Genomic DNA, 17,058 nt, shown 5'->3' with positions numbered 1-17,058 from the left:
CAGTTTATGCTTTATTCCTGACGAAGCAAAAGCAAACATTCAACATTATTCTTTTCCAGAAGAAAAAAATAAAAAATAATGTCGAATTTTAAAATTTTGAACATAAGCAGAGCTCCATGTAAGTACTATATAAAAAGTTTGAAATTGTATTCTATTAAGATCTGTTGGAAATATAAATACCACACAGGTATGTGTAGTTACTGATGCGTTTACGTACTCGGAGTACAATGGTTTATCTCTGTATTCCAGAAAGTTTTGGTTTCGTTCCGACATTGACAGATTCCACTTCCGTTTTCCGTGGTCGCACACATTAGTTCATCTTGGAACTTGCAACTCGTAGGTAATTCTCCGATACATTCTGAACCGTAAGCATGTCCTACAAATATAGATATTTTTTTTAGAATATAAAATAATCAACCGGTTATCATTACTAAAACGGAAGACGTACCTATAAATACATTCTTACATTGTACGTTAAAGTATGATGATGATATTCAATAGAATATTGTTCTGATTTTATTCAAGGCAATGAATTTAATCACAAGTTTAATTTATTTTCTCGCGTAGAACGTTTCAAAAAACCTATCGCTATGCCTTTTGATTATATTCACGCCGTGAAATGATTTATAAGATTAAGTAAGATTTTGTTTGTCGGTTTCATTCACATGAAGGATCATATAGTAATTGACGTATAACATTGTTTTCAACTACAACGATTTGTATAAGATAGATAACTGATTCCTAAATAAAACACTACAAAATATTTCTGAGTTGAAACTCATTGAGGATTTCCCAAAATCACTATAGCGTTTACTTGTATCGCATCTTGTTTCCGCCGGATTCCAATATGAAGCTGTCTCGTTGTGACATTGACATCTATACTCTGATGATGTTTCGGAGTACAGACAACTCAATTCATTGTTGTAAAGACAGCTTTCCACTAAGTTACCGAGGCATGGATCGCCATACTGGGGTCCTGAAAAATATTTTGAATACGATAAAAAGGTTAATTATATTTGTTAAGTATATTTCTTTATTTGAATCTTCTTGAGCTGTGAAACAGGTAAAAATAAAATTAATCGAAACATGTGTTGTTCAAATGATGCATCCTTCATGATAGAGTATATATCTGATAGGAATAACATGTTTAAAATGTACTCCGTTTCTAATTACAAAAAAATGAATAGGACCCTTCTTTTGTAAATGGAAATAGTGAACTAGGAACACTGAGCTACGACCATTAATGGATATCACTTAAATGCAATTGTTTATAAATTCGCCCCCCCCCCCCCCTCTTCCCACATATTTGGTACCCGTTCAATTCAGCAACGTATTATTCCATGACTACAAACGATTTAAGGAAGTGCGGTACAGTATTAAGTGATGGAAGAGACAGACAGTCAAATACGCTGCTGATATTAGCTATGTTCGAAAAAAGTTTTAAAAAGTTAAAAAAAAAAGTACAGGAGATTTGAGAAAACTTTATACATACTGGTTTTACATTCCTCAGAAGAAGGATGCCAGTAATTTGAGGTTTCATTTCGGCATTGGCAAGTATAATTCTCTGTACTATCTGACTTCAGACATTCCAACTGAGATTGTGGTTGGCAGCTCCCCGGAAAGTCCTTGTCACACGTGGCACCATATTGTGACCCTGCATTTGTAAATATACATGTATTTATGATTAAACTTACAGCGCTGGTATTTCTGTTACTGATAGATAAAGTATTAAAAGATGAACTGAAGATGAAGGAAACCGTAAACCTTAAACAGGACAAAACCGCATTAACAGACAGAAATGTAACAAGGGTTATAGATTGATACTAATTGATGTTATATCGAACACATCGCAAAACAATGCGTTTTTTCCCTTATTCCTTATCATATCTATTTTAAGCTGAATCTTTAAAACCTTATACTTCTTTAGCAGACAATACAAGAACTATTATTTTTACTCCAGTATTGAATTTGTATAAACTTTAAAAATGAAAACTTCATTTTTCACTCTCTCTTAAAATTAGGCTTATCATCGAGAGGTCGATAGAATGGCCCAAAAACAATGCGCTATTGTTTTCCTCTTCTTCGTATAACCTGATATGAGGAGGCGTTGATACTGATCTCATTACTACTAAAATACAGCACGATGTATCAAATACATCATATCTCTCACTATCTAAAACTAGCAGTAAAAGTCAGTACGTACGGGATTTGCATATTGAAGTTGTTGGATCCCAAAACGTTGTTTCCTCATCTGCACATTGACAGACATACTTCTGAGACTGATTTGAATAAAGGCACTTCAACTCCGACTTATGCTCACAGCTGTTCGGAAATTCTGGTAAACACTCGTTTCCGTATGAAGGTCCTGTATACATACAAGAAAACTGTTATTCATTCTTTCAATATCAAGAAATGTACTGAATATTTAATATTAAAGTAAAAGAAAATTAAACTTACGGATATCACATTCCAGTTTTGAAGATTCCCAGAATGTGGTGGTCTCATTTTTACACTGGCACACGCTGATGCCCTGCTCCTCTGATAGTAAGCATTCAAGTTCTGTCTGAGGCCTACAGCTTTCTTGGAACTCTGCTTGACATGGCGATCCATATTCTGGTCCTGGACAGGATATTGATTAATACATATATATACATATGATGTTTAATATAACTAATGCATATATCACGTCTGTTTAAAATCATAAATGTATTGATAAAATGCATTGCGAATCTATTATTCAATGGAAATATCCTCATCCATATTATTTTCAATTTCCAGTCATGTATGTAACCCTGGTAAATACTAGCCGCAATATATCGCTCGATTTAATTAATCATGCGCGCTGTTACATTGGCCCCACGTTGGGCACCAATATAACGGAGGGCATGATTAATTAAATTTCAATCACTGCCTCCGCTAGGGATCGAACCAGGGACCTCTGGCTTACTAGTCTTACGCTCAACCGATAGAGCTAAAGAGAAGATCTCTGTAGCCGAGCGGTATATTGCGGCTAGTATTTACTAGGGTTACATATAATTGGTTTCTGATAAAAACAGCTTCAGTATATGTATGAAGAAAATTGTTGTTCAAATTTAGTAGTTTTGATAATGAAATAACATTAGTGCTACGTCGTATACATACTTGGCTTGCATTCAGTTTGTGTTGATTCCCAGAATGTTACTGTTTCGTTAATACATTTACATTCTGCTTTTCCTGTCGTTTCGGATACTAAACAAGTAAGGAAACTATTATGTCGACAGCTATCGCTGTATTCATAGAGACATTCTTTTCCATATTCAGGTCCTACAAATAAAAAGATAATCTGATATAACAAATAAGAATTTTACGTAAATCTGCAAATAGGAAAAACTTCTTATGTTCATCACCAACTATAACTTTATTACTTAAATAGTAAAATATTATTGTAAATCGTTTAGAATATACAACAAATATGTTGTGTCTTCAGAAAGTAAAGCCGAACTTTGTATAAAAAAGTTTGTTTCTATAAAACAATTTATATATTAAACATAAGATTGACTCATCTTAAAACTTACGAGTTTCACATCTGTTGTCACCATCCAGCCAGTATGTGGACGCTTCGTTAGCACATTGACACACGTACTGTCCACTTTCATTAGAATATAAACATTTCTGCTCTGTATTAAATTGGCAGCTCTCGGGGAAATTAGAATCACAGCTTCGTCTGTTTCCTGGTCCTAAACGGCAAGGGAAATACAAATCATAATAACTAATGGATCCGTTTAACTATTAAAAACGACAGTGGGGGTCATATCATATCTTTCTCAACGGATTCCAAAACTCATACGTTAATGAATAGCCATTTTTATGTATGAACTAGGCAGTACAAATAAAAAAAACTACATCAAAGTCATGTTTATGTATTAATTAGGCAGTACAAATGATAAATATAAAACTACAGCATACGGCTCTTTCATTCTTTGAGTGATCTTTAAAAGGAAATACTAAATATAGCTCACACACAAGTGACAATACCACTCCGATAACAGATTATTTCTCGTCTTACTTGAAGCACACTCTGAAACAGTCGATTCCCAGAATGTAGCCGTCTCGTTGACACACTGACATGAGTAGTTCCCTGATGTTCCATCCAGTACACATTGCAGATGGGTATTGTGTACACAGCTGTATGGTAAGTTTGGGTTACATTGGTCCCCATACAAAGGTCCTAGTCAATACATTGATACATTATTCGTTATGTCGTTTAAGTTTAAACTCACAAAATAAATGCAAAGTATCATGTACTCTTAATACATATGTAGAGATCAAATCCTATCGTCAAAGCCGAAAGCTAAGATGTTGAATATTTTAGATTTTTTTTTATAATATCAAAGATAAGCCCCCTGAGGTAACACGTTTAAATTAATATTTGGAATTAATGACACCATGCATAATAAGATAAGATACGATATGATCTCTCAATAAGATGCACGGTATAATGTGATTTAGGTAATCAGAGGCCCCATTGACAGTGACTGGGATTATATAAGTTGTCACTTTAAAACTTTGCTTTTAACTCCCATACCAAATTGTGATTATTGTTTCTCAATGAATATGTATAATCATGTCAATAAATATAAGGTTACGAAAATACTTACTTGAAAGGCACGACGTAGTCTGTTTATTCCAGAAAGTATCATTTTCATTTTTACATTGGCATGTATAATTTTTGGAATTAGATGAAGGCAGACATCTCAACTCTGTATTGTGCCTGCAGCTGCCAGCATGACCGGAATCGCACGCGTCACCATACTTTGGTCCTGTAATTGAAGCAGTATATTCAATCCTTGTTTATAGAGTGCAGCAGAGGGCAAGCTCACGTCCCTATTTACTCATGAGATTTTTTTTATTGCAATAAGAGGTCAATCATATTTTATCAGGAGAAATGATTTTTTTTATTGCATGTCTTAGTTTGATATATGTAATATGTTGCAAATTACTTTTACTCTCCAAAAAAGGTCTGATATGACACACATCTCTGTATAACATTGTATTTCGCTGATGGAACTGGCAACAATCTGAAGGACTTACTAGTGGAACAGTGAAGTGTGTCATCGTCCCAAAAGGTCAGGTCTTCGTCCGCGCACTGGCACGTGTAGCGGCTAGTATTACCTAATGGTAAGCATTTAAGATCCGACTTGTGCTCACAACTATTCAGAAGATCTGGATTGCAGCCGGAGCCGTACTGAAGTCCTATTAAAGAACAGTACACGAATAAATAATTATTACTTAAAGACAACCGTAATGAAGTGAAGAAAATGGTCTGAAAGTTAAACGTGATCTCATAGTAGTAGTTATCAAGAAAGACATAGTTGCAATTATCAAATTTTATAATAACAATAATAATGATTATTTTAAACTAGTTAGAGACAGATGATATAGCCTCTTCAGACTAGGAGAAAATTAACGCTAAAGAGGATATTTTGATGAAATAAACCTTGTGCGTTAACACGCAACAGTTACAGATAGATACGCACGTGGTTTACATTCAGTTGAAGTGTGGTCCCAGTAGAATGCTGTCTCATTTTCACATCGACAAGTGGATTTGTTTTCATTTTCTAGAGGCAAACACTGAAGTTGCTCATTGAAAAGACAGCTTTCAGGATGATCACTCTGGCACGAAGATCCATAATGCGGTCCTGAGTGACAGACACGTGACAGAACATCAACATCAATAATTATCTAGACGGCAACGGCAAATTTAACCGAAACCAGATTTATTTGAAATTCAGTCAAAAAGGAATTTTATCTAAACTTCCTTTATCATGATTTTTTAAATACTTTTAGTAAAAGAATATCTTTGATATCGTTTTAGATTTTAAAGGTCAAACAAATACACATACGCTTTGGCGGAAGTTGAGATGAGTTCAAACTTATTGAAAGTAGGAAAAATCTTAAGTCACTGACTGTCCTTCCAAAACATACAGGTGTAATATAAGCATGCTAGGACTATTACTGTTTCAATGGAGAACTGTATTTTTAAGATGACAGATACATGTATCGTCCGAAATGGTAAGACTGTTGAATTTTCTTTTTGACTAAAAATGATACATACATCTCATATATACCTCAAACATATTCATATTCATATGCAAAAGGGAGGAATTAAGAATAAATTTTTGACATTGGTCTATTTCTTACTTTGTTTGCATTGTGACGATGCTGGATCCCAGAATGTGATATTCTCATCTGCACACATGCAAATCTGATCTCCATTGATTGTCTGGGTACATTGCAGATCGGAATTGAACGCACAACTGTCTATAAATTTAGCATCACATGGTTCGCCGTAACGCGGTCCTATAAAAACGTAAAACAAAGAAAACCGACATCAAAACGTAACCATAATCGAAACCCAAACTAGTTCATGTAGATTTACATTGAGACTCCTGCAGATATACAATGAGAACAATAAGACCAGATAATTTCGGAAAAGAACAGCCGCATTCTACCTCATCGCTGAGACCCGTATAAAAATGAAACCACAAAACGTATTTTTATCAAAATAATTTTAAAACAATAACATTTCATACAACATTAAGAAATGACGCTGAAAGGGAAATAACTCCTATAATGGCTTATGGCAATAAATTAAATAAATTATTCAGATGTGTCGAAATAAATGATTTACACACTAAATCATACAAAATCATTGCTCTTAAAATGGATTAACATCGAGTTTTCTCCCATGCTTACTTGAAAGACATGTTTGTTTGGTATCATCCCAGTAGGTGTCGCCTTCGTCTTTACACTGACAACTGTAGTTGCCTGATTGCGTTTGGATACAAGCAAGCTGACTATTGTGCATGCAGCTTTCAGGCATACCAGGTTGACACTGTGCTCCGTAAGATGGTCCTGAAAGGATTCCAGATTAAAATTTGTATATAGTTTTGTTTTCAAAATAAGAACGAAAAAAAAATTCTGATTCATCCTGGGACCGAAACGTCGTACGCCCTCATCTACTGGGCTTGTGGATATTGAACATATATGTTTGACATTCTGTGGGCTTCTATTTGTATCCTAATCCGTGATATCGAACCTTTCAATTCTAATGTCTATTGCACATAGTGAGGATGTAATTCGTCAATCAATTTCAAGCGTATTTGTAGACTAATTAACTTATGATAATTATTATTATCTCTCCTAAATCCACATTTATTTATCAGTTTTAATGTATTTCCATGTATGAACTCCAAAGAATACTGCTTTACCATAATAAAAAAACATCGATACTCACGTGATTTACATGCAGATTCAGCTACGTCCCAGAAATAGTTATACTCGTCCTTGCACAGACAGGAGTAGCTTCCATTTTTATCAGATTGTATACAAACTAAATGTTTGTTATGTTTACAGCTCTCGACATAATTAGCGTCACATGTCTGTCCGTATTTTGGCCCTATAACACAGGAACAATTAAAACAGAGTTTAATTCCCTGGACGATTTTTGAACTTTCAAATTCAAGATAAATATTGTAATTAGCTTTGAAAACAATGAAATATAATTACATCTGAACATGGTCCATAAAACACGTTTTTTTTTTATACATTACTATAACCAAGGTTATATTGTTTGAACGTAAACAAATTGGAATAATCTGTTGAATGACAATGTAAAATACTAATTAAATATTAGGTATGTATGTGCGCCATGGCTATATAAGGTATCCATGACACAGAAGATTCTCTGTGTTACTTTGTTTTCGACTTTGTGATTGCGAGTATAACTTTTGAGCTATATCGGTCACGTCCGTAGTGATAGCTGTTACTCACTTGATTTACATTGGAACACCGCCGGATCCCAAAACGTGGTCCTCTCGTCAGCACATTCACATCTATAACCAGCACCTGTACTCCCAGTTACACATAGGAGTTCCGCCTTTGGCTGACAACTTCCCGGGAAACCAGAATCACACGTGACTCCATACTTCGGTCCTATTTAGCATAAATATGGATATAGGAAAAACACTTACTAACAACTATCAAAGAAAAAAAGTAATTTTACTGCATATAATTCCTGCTATAAACTCCAAATTCTGTCAAGGAGTTGGTTTTGTGTTATTTGCAATGGAATAATAACTTCACGGAAATTTTATGACCGAAAATGGTCCGTCATATACTTTAAGTGAATAATGCATCTGTTATGAGTAAAACTTCCAATCCTACACACATATTAAGGTTTTATCTTAACAGTTCAAAGACAAAATATACCACAATCCAACCATGATATAACAGAACTTTACTGGAAATTAATAATCCTGCATATAATGTTATACACTGTATTATTTTTATAATCAGAGATATACTAAAAAATCCTTACTTTCTTTGCAGATCGTGTCATACGAATCCCAAAATAGTATATTTTCATCTTCACACCTGCAGGAATACTCCTTCGATGACCCTACTTGTAGACATTTCAATAATGCCTGTCTTTTACAGCTGTTAGGCAGATTCGGATTACACGACTGCTCATATCCAGATCCTAGTAATAAATTATTTAGATGTGATGCCATACATATATTAAGATAATTAAAAAAAATAAAACACCACAAGTAAGGGTTGCATTTACATACGTTTATATATACACACATATATATCAACAATCTAACATCAAGAAATTAATAATCTACATATTATTTTTACAGATAAACACATTTGATATTTCTTGAGAAACAACCAATACAATTGTTTTAGACTTATTTTATCAAGGTACATGGATATAAACACAACTGCCTGTAACCAGTACACCTACTTGGCCTACACTGGAAAGTTGATGAGTCCCAGTATAGCTGGCTCTCGTTCGGACAGCGGCAGGAAGCATTTTTACCATTTCCATTATCTAAGCATTTAAGATGTTCATTGTGTTTACAGCTATCCGGCAGCTCGGGTTGACATGCACTATCGTGATCTGGTCCTACAAATGTAAATGGTTGTCAGTAAGAAGGTATTTAATCCCTGCAATTAGTAGATAAGTCCAACTATTATACTCTTAAGTATGCAATTAATTATACCAGTGTAACTATTTTGTAATTATTTATACCCTATGTTGAGTCTAAGTGCATCCTCCTAAATAGTCACATTGGAAATCCTAGTTTGATATTTATATCTAAGACGATTTATGATATATAATCTACGATACAATGTAGTATTACTTAGTATAAAAACAAAGTAGATTCAATTTGTTTGTGGACAATGGACACTGCAAGCGAATACAGCATTAAAACAGTTTGTTTTTTATGTACTTACTTAATTTACATTGACGAACAGCCCCGTCCCAGAATTGGTTGTCCTGCACGGTGCACCTACATATAGGTTTTCCAATGACATTGTCCATTAGACACTTTAGTTCGGTATTACTCAAACAGCTATCGGGGAACTCTGGCTGACACTCCGATCCGAACTCAGGTCCTAGATAAACATCGTATTGAACGGGTAAACAAGACGTACAAGTTATACAGTTAAGCTAAAGTACGAAATTTAGCAGAATAACAGACTAAACAAAACCGATCCTCTTTTTTTTATAATATGACTTCGCTTTTTATGTAAAAAATCTTTTATGTTTGGAATGGTACCGAGAAAGACTGATATTTAAACATATGATTCTTCACTTACTTCTTTTACATTCAAAGGCATTTGAATCCCAGAACATATTAGCTTCATCATTACAAATACACGAGTAATTAGTAAGGGATGTCGATGGAAGGCACTCCACGCCAATGTATCCCATACAGTTGCTCGGCATGTTCGGATTACAATCATCGCCATAGCTTGACCCTGCAAAACGAATTAAGTTCAGAAATGATAAGATCATCAGAATTGATCAAAACAAATGTTAAACAAAGAAGATGAATGAACTACATGTAACCTTCCTAATTTTTATCAAAGTCGTGTAGAACATGAGATCCACATGTGTATAAGATAATTATATACAGTGATAAGTAAATTTTGGATATCAAAATAATCCTTTTATAGTAAATTGTAGCAAAAACTCATGTGTACTGAGTAACATAATCCAACGTCTTACTTGGTTTACACATATTCGTGTTGCTATCCCAGTAAAATCCGTCCTCATTTTCACAGCGACAGGAGTATTGATTAGTGCTGACATCCACGAGACATTTAAGATGGTCATTATGTAAACAGCTCATGGGGAAGGCGGCATCACAAACACCATTGTTATCTGGCCCTGAATGTTGTAGGAAATATTATGAAATCAACTCAACGACAACAAGTGGACGGTAAACGGGCTAGCAATGTATCATTAGTAATATTGCTGTATTTCTGTTATGTTTCCACGGGTGTTGGCATCATTGTTACAATTGCTCATTGTACTGTTTGTGTTTCAATGTTACCCTAGACCTAACACTAACTCCTTAAACCTAGCACGTACTCTGATAAAGTGATTAACATTGATTGCAAACCCATTTTGTTGTATTCCATGAATGAATGAGCTATGGTCACTTAATTTTATTTAACGTCAACGCTTGATTGTTTTTCTAACATCAAAACCGTCCTTCTAGGACTCTTTTGTGATGCTTAGGACATCATACAGTTAGTTTGTTCATCTAGGACTCTTCCTTCATGCTAAACACATCGTATACATTTAGAACTAATTTGTACTTTTAGGACTTGTCAGTGATGCAAGGGACCAAAAATGTGAAAAACTAAAAGAAATGTAATGTTAATCCATATTTGCCGAAGACACAATTATAGTAATATACAGTACGTACGTCTTTTACAGCTAAGCTCTTCGGTGTCCCAATACTGGTTTGTTTCATCGTTACAGCGACATACATATTCAGATGATGTTCCATTCTGTACACACCTCAGTTGGTCGTTGTAAATGCAGCTTCCTGCTATTTCCGGTATACATTGTTCACCATATTGAGGTCCTGTATGAATACATATTTAGACTTTTATGTAAAGATTATTTAGGACGTTTTTTCCCAGTTACTGGTGATTTCATTGGATTTCCGTCCTAATTTTATCAGAGATCAGACATGTACATTGGCAGTGGCATTTTTTTGCAATGAATATCTTGCTTTTAGAAACGATTAAACATATTACTAAATAAATCATTTTAAATTTACATTAAAGAGATCGCAATTTTCTAGAAAGCTATATTATCATCAAATAATCTTTGCTTAGCCTCCGGATTAAAAACAGTCTGTAGGCTAGACGACTGTCTGATCTGTTTTATTAGTCTTCTTATATCATGGGGAATTCATATTAGTCGAGTACACACTGAAGTCATTAATCGAGTACACAGTAATCCCTACTCGTGATACTAATTGGGCTCAATGAATTCACTTAATTCACTTCGTACTTACGTGTTTCACATATTGTTAATTGAGGATCCCAGTATAGAATGTCAACGTCCCGACAGCGACATGTAGGCTTTCCAGTTGTTTCGGATAGTAAACACTGCAAGTGGTCATTGTGTTTGCAGCTATTTGGAAAGCCAATATCACACTCGCCTTCAAATTCTGGCCCTGAGAGTAAGAGGATAGACATAAGACACACAACATCATTGATAGACACTATATATGTATATGTGGTATTCTTGTGTAGGAAAAAACTATATAAAATGAACCTTCGATTCTTTTTTATTGATTAATATATAGGTATGTGGTCACGATACATTGTGTATGCATTTTCGGCTCCAATCTATATCAATAATAGTGTAGTGAAATGATTTAACATTAACTTTATCAATTTTTACTTAAAGATACGTATTACCCAATCAATGCCGTGAATACGTCATCAGCTCTTCTTCATAACAATCACTTTATAAATGTAGATAGTCTAGCATAGATAGATTCAGGTAAATATGTTAGGATTACATTAGTCTACGTACTTGCTTTACAGTCAGAATTCGAAGGATCCCAGTAGGTTGAATTTTCATTCATGCACTGACAGATATGTGTGTCAGTATAAGGGTCGTATAGGCAGGCAAGTTCTGCATTGTAGGAACAGCTCTCTACATGTGTACTGTCACATGGTTCACCATACCCTGGCCCTGTATAGGTCATACATTTATTTTTATACAATTTGTTGTGTAAAAAACATAATTCAAAAAGGTATCTTAGTTAGGCTATTTTCGCACAAAAAGCATTACTTATTTCTATATTGCTAATTTAAGTTATTGTGTTATATGCTGTGGCGAGTACTTTTCGTGCCGTAAAAACAAGTTGTTTTCTATTATTCTTTTCTATTATGAGTAGCAATAATGTGACAAATCACCGCGAGTCTGATCTGTTAACATCGATCATACGAAGTTAAGTACGTCAACATAAGTACACATACGGTATTTAGTGAACCCACCTTATTTTTTGTATGCTAGAAATGACACTGAAAAATCAAAATACCTTAACACCTGATGAGTAATTTGATTGACGATACATACTTTTCAAACATTGCGTTAATTCCGTATTCCAGAACGATTGGCTTTCGTTGAAACACTGACACACGGATTGATTTGTTGATGTCGAAAATATACATTCCAGTTGGTCTTTGTGCTCACAGCTGTTTGGAAAATTGATATCACAGGTTCCGCCATATACAGGTCCTATATTAAGGTAATTGATGTGACAAATTAATACTAAATACAAAACAATGGACAAGAGAGTATGGGAAAACATACATAGGAATAAGGAGTTTAGCTTTATAAACCCAAATAAATAAATAAATACTGTATTGAGATACTTATTATTCAGAAGTCACTATCTTTAGTAATAATAATAATGAAAATATAACTGTGTGGTATTAATGATTGTTACATCAGTCTTATATTGAAATTTACACATCGGTTAATCTAAATGACAAAAGGGTATCGATAAAATATAGATATAACTACCGTATGATCATGATGAATAACTTATGTTATGAATTGTTTGATCGTGTTTTTCACTACCCTTTTGATTATATCATTTGATAATAAACGAAAAAAGCTGTATGTTCTTCCTGTCAAATTAGAAATGTTCTAATAAAAACCTTGTGATTATTTAATTTGATCGCTACACACTCAGCCAGACGGACCTTAAATTAATTATTCTCTTTGAATGGTAGATGTAGTTAAAATGATTTATTTTCATTTCCTGTATATTTTTGCATAAACACTGTAACATATAACTACAAAAAGTTATTTAAACATGTGATTAATAGCTATGTGTCAGATAATAAATCTTTACAGTGATATGTTTAAAGGCATCACACACCTACTCATTTCATCAATAAGCATACAAATTTACTAATGATTGATACGATCACAGAATATAGTTGCTACGTTGGGAGAATTAAAGCTCGTGCCTTTTCAATTCGAAAATTACCTAACAAGAGATAGATGAACACGATAAACAATCACTACTCGTTAGGGAACCTATATTTCCTATATATGGTTGCATAAACATTCTACCAGTACAGTACAAAACGTTATATAAACATATCATTAATAACATTGTGTCAGATCGTGAGACATTTATATATATAAAGACAACACACACCTGCTTATTTCATCGATATGCATACAAATTTACTAAATGATTGATTCGTTCTTTTTTGTATGTGTTATTGAACTGTATTTAAGTCATATATATCGTTTCTCCTCGTGATTGTTTTTATAAAACTTGGTGCCCACAATAAATATTATATATTTCATTAAATACATATGTCTACAAATATTCCATTAGACACTTTTACAGCAATATTTCTGCAATGCATGATAAAAATGATGTAAGATATTTGCATATTATTGGCATCATGTCAGTGTTCTTAGATAACCTCTAACGGATTAACCAGTCTGCTATATGTAATAAATAAATATGTTTTAAATATATTACAAATAAGAATACTTACTTTGTTTGCATTCATTTGTGGTACCGTACCAGAAGGATATGAATTCGTCCGTACATTGGCATGTTGATGTATTTGTCTCTACCATGAAACGGCACGTTAAATACGAATTGTGATTACAACTATCCGGAATGTTACTATCGCAGCTCTCACCATATTCTGGTCCTGAAATTAATCGGATTCATATCACTTATGGCTCTATAGAAAATACAAATTGTGCAAGATTACATCTAATTAGCGTGTGTATAACATATTGTGCAAGCATTTTGGATTGTGCAAGAGCAGCATCACGTGACACGTGTATATCGAAGTCGTCCCTCATGTCAGATCGTCTCGTGTTAGGATTAGCATTAATTTTAGTATCCGGATTCCGCCCTGTAAAAAAGATGTATGAATATAACAATAACTTGATGGCATGACTAACCGTGATCTGTTTGTTATATATTCAGCGTGTAAGATAACAGTTTAGGGTGAAAGCTGTAGAAACAGTGCACTGAAACATGCAACAAGTATGCTAAATAAACAGGTAAAACTATCTTGTTGAACAGAATAATGCATATTCGTTAAAACGCGAGCGCTAATACTAAATGATATGATAATATATATGTTATGTCGGTTTTTATTATTTGAAATTACTGAGAATGCGAATACGCCTACAATTTCGTTCAAACACTAACAATACTGGTCTCCCTATTAGTGATCATAGTTTATTTTACGATACATTTTATTGTCATTGAAAACTTTCATTGAAAACATTTAAGTTTGAAAATTTGAATTTAATTTCACAACATATATCACCTCTAAACCTGTGACCGAAAGAACTTCCATTGGAAAACACTCACATATATTTTTTTCTCTTTGTTATAACTTTTTGAACTGATCTATGTACTTATATTGTACAACATTAATACAAATATATATCTGCTCACTGACCATGCAAAGCTTCATATATGATTTGATCATGAAATAATGGAGTTTAAATATCATGCGACATGCATTGCTACCTTACACGCTGTTTACACTGAACACACTACATTAACACGGAAATCAGTATGAACACGCTGCATCACAATACAGTATACAAATGATTGTTTAATGAATTGGACAAATTGTTATTGAATTAGTTGAGAGTTAAATGGAAAAGTTGAGATGAAAAGTTAATTTGATCAGTTCTGGACATGTTAAGACAAGCTTAGTTAACAACGTCTGGACACTTTAAGATGCCAAGTTTAGTCAACAATGAAATATAAGCATAAAACATCCGGTTTTCCGATCTTTGTTAGTTAACCAATTTGCATTAAAAAAGTCAGCAATACAATATGTTAATTTATTTGAATTCATCTTTAAATATATCACTAGATATATTCACATAAAATGTGTACGTAAGTTGTCAAATAAAACATTAGCCACATCACTTACTGTCTTTGCATTGTGTCAGTTCTGTATCCCAATAGGTGACGTTTTCACTCTCACATTGGCAACTATAGTTACCAAAAGACCCGGATGGTAAACATTTTAGTTGGTCACCATACCTGCAGCTCTCTCTATAATATGGTAGACAGTTTTGGCCGTAGCTAGGTCCTTTTAAAGAAAATATCTAAATTAAATTTTAATTACAAAAGAACACCATTAGTTTAGATTAAACCTATTAAAATGCACTTGTATGCATAGAGAACGATATTGAAAACGGTGAATTAATCATTCTATATTTCAGTGTATCTTGAATATATCATTAAATTGTCATTCGTTGTTTTTCATGATATTAGAATCGATTGTCAATTAATATGACAAGATACAAGAACCACTTTGTACGTTTATTGAATTATTAATAGTATTCAAACTACAACAAAAGGCAATAAAGCAGTTGATGTAATCCATACTCTGATCACACGTTGTTGTTCCTGGATTCCAAAACGTGTCGCTTTCATTCTGGCATTGACAAAGTGATCGATTTTGATATAAGACACACTTAAGTTCGGCTTTATGTTTGCAGCTATCTGGGAAACCCATGTCACACTCCCCACCATATTCTGGTCCTGTGAAAATCACAACAGTCATAGTATCGAATCCGATTTGTTCAATCAAATTTTTGCATTAATTTAGGAAACAGGTTTGTAAAACACTTTTTGATTTTGTTATTCGTTTTAATTTCAATAATTAAAAGACTTCAGATATTTTTTTGCATCAAGGTCCAATGTTATAGATTGCTGTAATATATGAATATTCATTAAACTATAATTTATAATTCTACATATTTCCTTACCGCTCTACATTATCTGTTTGAAACTAAAGTAGATATCAAAACATTGTTGTGGTTATATATCGTTTTTGTAAACATCTTACGTGTTTTGCATTGTTGCCGTTCATTATCCCAGTACAATAACTCAATGTCTGGACAGCGACAGGTAAAATTGTCTGATGATTCCGATGGTAAACACCTCAAATCGTCGCTGAATTGACAGCTGTCCACGTGCTCTTTGTCACAAATTTCTCTATATTGTGGTCCTGAAAAAACAGCTTACGTTAAACCATCAATTGCTTCTTATGTAACAGTTCGTGACGCGACTGTATTTTAGTGTTTAGTCTGACATGATGTTTTCCAAAACTGCCACGAAATAAAATCTACAACAACCATTTTGTATTACAATTATAATTGTCTGTTATTTGTTTCATTTCTTTGTCAGTTTTTCCATTGCTGAATTATGCATCACTACCTTTTGTGTATATTGAAAAAAAATCGTTTTTAACAAACAAACTCCAATGCTTAAAATATCATTAGTTGAGTGTACACATTTGTACGGTAGACCTTCTAAATACTCAAAGTATACACAACCGAATATGCCAAAAGCAAAAGGAGACACACAAAGCAAAACCATAAAACGGGACTCGGACATGAAAGGAATTGAGAACTTGTTGATGTGAAAACCGAATAGGAATTAAAAATGACAAAATATCAAATGCTCTAAACACAGTAACAAATGAGATACCCACTCGTTTTACAGTCCAGGCTGACTAAGTTCCAGTACGTGGCTTCCTCACTATCACACTGGCATGTTGAGTTCCCAGTTGTTCTGTTTGATGTACACGTTAGGAAAGTCTTATGCATACAACTTCCCGGAAAGTCGGAGTTACACAGGGATCCATAGTGGGGACCTAGGTTAAAATATC

General features: G+C 33.7%; 1 protein-coding gene across 1 annotated transcript in view; it reads right to left on the bottom strand.

The window, feature by feature from the left end:
* The window catches only part of LOC117342226, a 49,294-nt gene that overhangs the window by 12,318 nt on the left and 19,918 nt on the right, over nucleotides 1–17,058 (bottom strand). Inside the window, exons 28-56 of the mRNA XM_033904282.1 lie at nucleotides 16,882–17,043; nucleotides 16,234–16,395; nucleotides 15,771–15,926; nucleotides 15,310–15,471; nucleotides 13,894–14,055; nucleotides 12,446–12,607; nucleotides 11,897–12,058; nucleotides 11,370–11,531; nucleotides 10,770–10,931; nucleotides 10,064–10,225; nucleotides 9,652–9,813; nucleotides 9,286–9,447; nucleotides 8,792–8,953; nucleotides 8,360–8,521; nucleotides 7,813–7,974; nucleotides 7,277–7,438; nucleotides 6,736–6,894; nucleotides 6,181–6,339; nucleotides 5,517–5,678; nucleotides 5,071–5,232; nucleotides 4,638–4,799; nucleotides 4,046–4,207; nucleotides 3,555–3,716; nucleotides 3,142–3,303; nucleotides 2,458–2,619; nucleotides 2,204–2,365; nucleotides 1,493–1,654; nucleotides 815–976; nucleotides 218–376 (exon numbers count right to left, since the gene is read on the bottom strand). Of these exons, the coding sequence (XP_033760173.1) occupies nucleotides 218–376; nucleotides 815–976; nucleotides 1,493–1,654; nucleotides 2,204–2,365; nucleotides 2,458–2,619; nucleotides 3,142–3,303; nucleotides 3,555–3,716; nucleotides 4,046–4,207; nucleotides 4,638–4,799; nucleotides 5,071–5,232; nucleotides 5,517–5,678; nucleotides 6,181–6,339; nucleotides 6,736–6,894; nucleotides 7,277–7,438; nucleotides 7,813–7,974; nucleotides 8,360–8,521; nucleotides 8,792–8,953; nucleotides 9,286–9,447; nucleotides 9,652–9,813; nucleotides 10,064–10,225; nucleotides 10,770–10,931; nucleotides 11,370–11,531; nucleotides 11,897–12,058; nucleotides 12,446–12,607; nucleotides 13,894–14,055; nucleotides 15,310–15,471; nucleotides 15,771–15,926; nucleotides 16,234–16,395; nucleotides 16,882–17,043 (4,683 nt within the window). The remainder of the gene's footprint in view (nucleotides 1–217; nucleotides 377–814; nucleotides 977–1,492; nucleotides 1,655–2,203; nucleotides 2,366–2,457; nucleotides 2,620–3,141; nucleotides 3,304–3,554; nucleotides 3,717–4,045; nucleotides 4,208–4,637; nucleotides 4,800–5,070; nucleotides 5,233–5,516; nucleotides 5,679–6,180; nucleotides 6,340–6,735; nucleotides 6,895–7,276; nucleotides 7,439–7,812; nucleotides 7,975–8,359; nucleotides 8,522–8,791; nucleotides 8,954–9,285; nucleotides 9,448–9,651; nucleotides 9,814–10,063; nucleotides 10,226–10,769; nucleotides 10,932–11,369; nucleotides 11,532–11,896; nucleotides 12,059–12,445; nucleotides 12,608–13,893; nucleotides 14,056–15,309; nucleotides 15,472–15,770; nucleotides 15,927–16,233; nucleotides 16,396–16,881; nucleotides 17,044–17,058) is intronic.

Source organism: Pecten maximus, chromosome 14 (genome assembly GCF_902652985.1).
Source record: "Pecten maximus chromosome 14, xPecMax1.1, whole genome shotgun sequence".
NCBI classification, from domain to species: domain Eukaryota; kingdom Metazoa; phylum Mollusca; class Bivalvia; order Pectinida; family Pectinidae; genus Pecten; species Pecten maximus.
Note: the sequence above shows the minus strand (reverse complement) of the source record. Positions and strands in the feature narration are given on the sequence as shown.